Source organism: Pan troglodytes, chromosome 10 (genome assembly GCF_028858775.2).
Source record: "Pan troglodytes isolate AG18354 chromosome 10, NHGRI_mPanTro3-v2.0_pri, whole genome shotgun sequence".
NCBI classification, from domain to species: Eukaryota; Metazoa; Chordata; class Mammalia; order Primates; family Hominidae; genus Pan; species Pan troglodytes.
In genome coordinates this window covers 112,362,436-112,368,435 of record NC_072408.2, presented here as the reverse complement: position 1 = coordinate 112,368,435, position 6,000 = coordinate 112,362,436, and the positions used below count along the sequence as shown (strand labels likewise).

Sequence of the window (6,000 nt, the reverse complement as noted above, 5' to 3'; positions counted from 1 at the left end):
TTCACCTGAGGGCTCCTCACCTGGCAGCTAAAGGATCGTCGTCCAGGTGCTTAATTTCACTGAGCCCCAGGTTCTGATCTATAAAGCAGGGACCTCCAGAGGTAATGAACGGATCCCACCCAGCACATGATTATTGCTGTGTAAACTCTCACAACATCTCACATCTTTGCTCTTAGTAACCAGTGGTTTGGTTTGCTTTCCTGCATTTTCTCAGAGCTGCCACTCCCTGAGGCAGGTTTTGCTCAGTACGATAAGTGTCCTAGCCACCAGATCCCTCCCACTTGACTTGCTGTGTTAGTCTGGGTCCTCCAAGAAGCAGTCATTAAGGCAGGATTAAATGTGTAAGGATTTTATTAGGGAAAATCCCTGTGAGAGAAAATCGGAAGAGAACCTTGTAAGGCTGGGAGTTGTCAGATCACATTGCAGGTCTGGCCTTGAGTGAATGGGAGAAGGAAGAAGGGTGAGTAGAAATGTTCTAGAGTTCCAAGCTATCTAAGAAGATTTTGGCAAGGTCATCTGAGTTCTCAAGGCAAAGTCGACCATCAGAGGAGTCTCGTGTCTTATGACTACTCTGCATTCTCTCCACCAGCCCTTCCTCTCTTCATGTCCTTCCTGTCCAACACAGACCCTGTATTAGTCCATTCTCACACTGCTATAAGGACAAACCAGAGATTGGGTAATTTATAAAGGAAAGAGATTGCATTGACTTACAGTTCCACATGGCTGGGGAGGCCTTAGGAAACTTACAATCGTGGCAGAAGTGGAAGCAAACATGTCCTTCTTCACATGGCAGCTGGGAAAAGAAGAATGAATATCCAGTGAGTGGGGAAGCCCCTTGTAAAAACATCAGATCTCATGAGAACCAACTCACTATCACAAGAACAGGATGGGGGAAACCACCCCCATGATTCAATTATCTCCACCTGGTCCCTCCAACAACACGTGGGGATTCTGGGAACTACAATTCAAGATGAGATTTGGGTGGGGACATAGCCAAACCATATCAGACCCCATGGTCCATCACTGGACTCAGGCACTGGCTGGGAGCTGTTTTTGTGAGGCACAACTTTGGCACAAAAACTATGACGAATTTCAGAGCCCAGCAGCAGAGCCCTCAGTCAATGACACACTATGCAATCAGGGATCTGTGAGGAGCATTCTCATTGACGTCATGCTTGCTGCATCCAAAACCGAGGACTTTACTGGTTCAAAAAAAATTGAAGAAATCATCCAGTAGATAACAGTGTTAGGGAGCTGTAAAATGCCAGACATCGCACCATGTTCCCATCCTCTAAGACCCTTCTCTTGAGGGCCCAACTCCCTCTCTACAGTGGCTTCTCTCCTACACTTTCAGAGTTTACAAGGAGCTTTTGTTCTTCTCTCACAGCTTGGTCCATAAAGTGGGAACTGCCTCAAACACTGTGGGTCACTCAGACAGCCATTCTCTTCACCTCCTCTCTTGTGCCTCCTCAGGGCAGGAGTGGTGACCTAATGCCATGGCGATCCGGGCAGAGCCTTTCATCCACTGAGCTGCATTAACCAGGGGTGGATCTCCGCATGAAGAGGCAGGCCTGGAGGCCACCACTCCCCTGCAATGGATGAGGCGTGGGGCAGGGCAGTTTCCTCCAGGATGCTGCTGATGGGGCAAGACTGGCTTTGCAGATTTAACTCACCTCATAAGGGATGAGTCTAGGCACTAGATTTGGAGGAGCAGAAGTAGAAAGTCCAATTTGAGCCTCTGTTTTAAGCCATATTCTCCAGTCCAACTCTGGGTAATAAATGTGGAATCTGAACCCTTATTTATCACTCACTTCTATTTCTCAGATTGATTAGAATCAATTGGAAGAAAGAAGTATGATTAACTGGCACCTGTGGCACCTCAAATCTCAATGATGTCACACCTGAGATACTTGGATTATTGACCAAGGATAGTTTCTGTTGACACCACTGTTTGTGTGGTGGGATGCATCAACACTTCTTGAGCCTCTTCTCTAGTCTCAACTCCAAGTGGCTTTCCAAGTGGGCCTTTTTCATCTGTGGTCATGATTACGCTCTGTCAGCCTTTCGCACCACTTGCAGTCACTTGCTTGCCCCTCCCCTGCAAGCTTACAGCCTTAGAAATGCTGGGAAGAAAAAGGTTCCAGCAGATCCCGCTTTCTTCTTCTCAGCCACATACAGGCTCCTCCCACAGTACGGTTAGGCATTCACACACAAGAACTGTAGTTATTAGTTTGTAAAGTTTCCACCCTATCAGGGAGATCATCCTACAGCCCTCTGGTTCATGGAAGATTTGGCACATGGTGCTGAGTCCTTACTCCCCTAAGTGTTGCCACCATCCTAGGTGACTATTACATGCACGAGGATAAACCACTACACCTTTTGACCTTGGTCTTTACCTCCATGCATTCCTGTCCCAATCATGCATTCCTGTGGCCACTCCTGGACCTGACTTCAGGAAGCACATCTCCACCTCTGAAGTCTTAAAATCAGACATCTTACTTTTTCCCCAAAGCCTCACATTTCAGAAGGTATTCATAAGTGGGGCAGAGACCCCTTGAATGATAACTTCCTGGGGTGTTCCTTAAATATGCCTATCCTAGACCCCACCTCAGACTTACTGAGTTAGACTCACTAAAGAGGTACTCAGAAATATGCCTTTTTAGCAAGCCCCTAGATGATGCTTATGCCTGGTTGAGTTTGAGAACTACCATCTGTCAGTTCAGCCAGGTGGGGTGTTACCCTCACCACGCCTGTCCCTCAAATGCACAGAACCCTCACGTCCTTGACTTCTCTGCTTTCTCTCTACCAGCTCCTCCTCGCTTCACTTTCTTCCTGTCCAACAAAGACACCATGGTCCATCACTTTATCCCTCTTAGCAATTTCAATTTCCTGGCCTAACTGGGCTAGCTTTATCCAGCAAAACCCCAGGCCTTGGACAATCCAACTACTCACCTTTTCCATCAGGGCTCATTGACTCACTTATCCTTTCAGTAAAATTTTGCTCAATGCCCAAAGTATTCCAGTCATTATATAAAGTAATAGAGCAGTTTTGTTTTGTTCTTTAACTCATGATCATTTACCATTGAGGAGTTCACGGTTGAGTTGGGGAGAGCCACAAAATGATCATTTTGATATATTGTGCTAAGTTCAGGAATAGAAGTAAGTCCAGGGCACTGGGTTGGAGAGGTGCAGCAAGATCAGGAAAGCCCTCTTGGAGATGTCTCAGAAGAGTCTTAAAGAAATGATGGAAAGGAGGTAGACAGACAAAGAGGAGGGGGTGCATTCCAGTAACAGGTCAGTGTGGGCAAAGGCAGGATGTAAGAACAGCACAGCAGGTATGAGACATGAAAAGCAAGTCAGTACTGCTGAAGCGTGAAGTTCATGGCATGGAGACGGGAGAATATTTTCCAAACAAAAACTCAGGATATATGACCCCAATGAGGCGAAATGTTCCAAATTAGGAATGTCTCAGAAAATACCAGAGATGATGTCACCAATATACTGGGTAGTTAGGGCTCAATCTGCCGCCTCCTCTACATAATCCTGCCACTACAGACCCTCAACTCCCTACTAGAATACACCAAACAATAAAACCCACTGTGCAAGATTCTGGGAGACCCTTTTCATGTCAATCCCAGTGTTGTTATAACAGTGAAAGATAAAAATATCAACAGGGGATTGGTTAAATTTACTGGGGTATGTTCAATTACATCATGTGTCATCATATTAGAATTCATTTGCTAACAATAACATGAGAAAATCCTCACTTAAAATTATTTTAAATAAAGCAAGTATTTTCATATGTTAGGAGTGACCTCTACTTAAAAAAATAAATCTATGTATATCAGATAATATAATATCATCATAGAACATATAAATGGAAATAATTGTTAGGTTCCCATTTTTTTCTAGTTCCACTCTATTCTCCATGCCACAGTCAGATTGATATTTCTAAAACACAATCTTAACCTGCCCAAAACCCCTCAAAATCCAAACTCCTTTATCATGGAGCCTGAAGCTCAATATCATCTGGCCCCTTTCCCACCCTCACCTTTGCTTGCCATCTGTCTCACTTCCAGGCCTTCACACATGCTGTTCCTTCTCCTGAAATGCCCTTCCTCATTCCCCTCACCCACTTGCCTGCTTGACCAGCTCTGCTCACCATTCAAGATGCAACTGGCCAGGTGCAGTGGCTCACACCTATAATCCCAGCACTTTGGGAGGCTGAGGCGGGTGGATCACTTGAGATCAGGAGTTCGAGACCAGCCTAGCAAACATGCTGAAACCCTGACTCTAATAAAAAATACAAAAATTAGCCAGGTGTGGTAGCGTATGCCTGTAATCTCAGCTACTCAGGAAGCTAAGGCAGGAGAATTGCCTGAACCCAGGCGGCAGAGGTTGCAGTGAGCAGAGATTGTGCCACTGCACTCCAGCCTGGGTGACAGAGCAAGACTTTGTCTAAAAAAAAAAAGATGCACCTTAGATGTAACTGAGTACAAGAAGCCTCCTCTGACCATCACCTCTTTCGGGTTATACCCAGAGCCCCTTCTATGTTCTCCCATGGCACCCTGTGCTTTCCCATAGCACTTTCCACACTGTATTGGTATTGTCAGCTGACTCCTTCCTATGCTCCACTAGAATTTAACCTCCATGATTGCAGAAGCCATATTCATCTTGTACACACACACACACACACACACACAATCTGTATTAGTTATCTATTGCTGCATAACAAATTATCCCAAAACTTAGTGGCTTAAACCAGCAAACATGTATTATCTCACCCAGTTTCTGAGAATCAGAAAACTAGGAACATCTTCATGGTGTGATTCTTGCTCAGGGTCTCTCAGGAAGTTGCAGTCAAGATGTTGGCCAAAGCTGCAGTCATCTGAAGGCTTGACTGGGGCTGGAGGATCCACTTCCAAGATGGCTCGCTCACATGGCTGTTGGCTGGAAGTCTCGGTTTTTCACCACATGCATGTGTTCCTGACATGGCAGCTAGCTTCTCCAAAGGGAGAGCGAACCAAGAAAAAAAGCAAGGACATAACAGAGATTCGATATCTATTTTAGTCCCATTTCATACACAAGGAAACACAGAGAAGAGAGGAACACAGGTAATGTGCTCAGGATCACACAGCTAGTTAGCATCAGAGGCGAGGTTTGAACCAGGCAGCCTGTCTCTAGAGCTATTGCTCTTAACTATCCTGTGATACTGCCTCTCTAAGAAAATCAGTATATATTTGCTAGATAAAAGAAACTTCCATTTGTTAGAAGCCGTGTGTTAATATATGTTTCCATAAATGAGCTTGTTTTTAGTTCATTCATACTATACGCCAAGCACTATGCTAGACACTTGAGATATCATTTCAGTTATACACACATCTATAAACCACATTGCACTGAAGGAAACTTACAATGTTCCACAGCATCCATGGCTTGGAAAGGGAATGGCAGCCGATGGCAACCCTTGGCCTTGGAAAGCTGGCCTCAAGATCCAGCTCCTTGGGAAGGGCCAGGTCTCTCTGGGGAGGCTACCTGAGCTAAGCTCCCTCAGGCCAGCAGGCCCAGTATCACTGTGTCTAAGGCAGCCAGCTTGCCCCAAGCACCTCCTGCTGGGAGATTAGGATGGGGCCTGGGTGTGCAGGGTGAGGCTGACAGCCATGATTTGGGCTGGATGATTTCACTGGAGAACCATTCTACAGCTGCCTTGCCCAGGCTATGAGAATGCTTGGAGGGAGACAGCCCAGCAGTGATATCACCACTGAGGTACCAGGCACAATGGCACCCTTGTAAGATGTAGCTTGTGATTTCATGGGTTCAGAATACTGAGCCATGATCCCTGTGCCAGCCCAACCCCACCTAGACATAGCACAGTGTAGCTTGCAATGCCCATGAGCTGGGATTAATCCTCTTCTCCAAACCTAGACTTGGGAATCCAGAAGAAACCAGCAATATTTGCCATGGGCAAATTTTTCAACTCTCTTCTCATGCTTAAAAGCA

The 6,000-nt window shown here is 45.8% G+C and overlaps 1 protein-coding gene across 1 annotated transcript in view; it reads right to left on the bottom strand.

Annotated features, from left to right (window-relative positions):
* Positions 1-747: 747 nt before the first annotated feature.
* Positions 748-6,000, bottom strand: part of LOC134807506 (uncharacterized) — a 39,808-nt gene continuing 34,555 nt past the window's right edge. Inside the window, exons 3-4 of the mRNA XM_063786025.1 lie at positions 4,785-5,002; positions 748-793 (exon numbers count right to left, since the gene is read on the bottom strand). Of these exons, the coding sequence (XP_063642095.1) occupies positions 4,847-5,002 (156 nt within the window). The 3' untranslated portion in view covers positions 748-793; positions 4,785-4,846. The remainder of the gene's footprint in view (positions 794-4,784; positions 5,003-6,000) is intronic.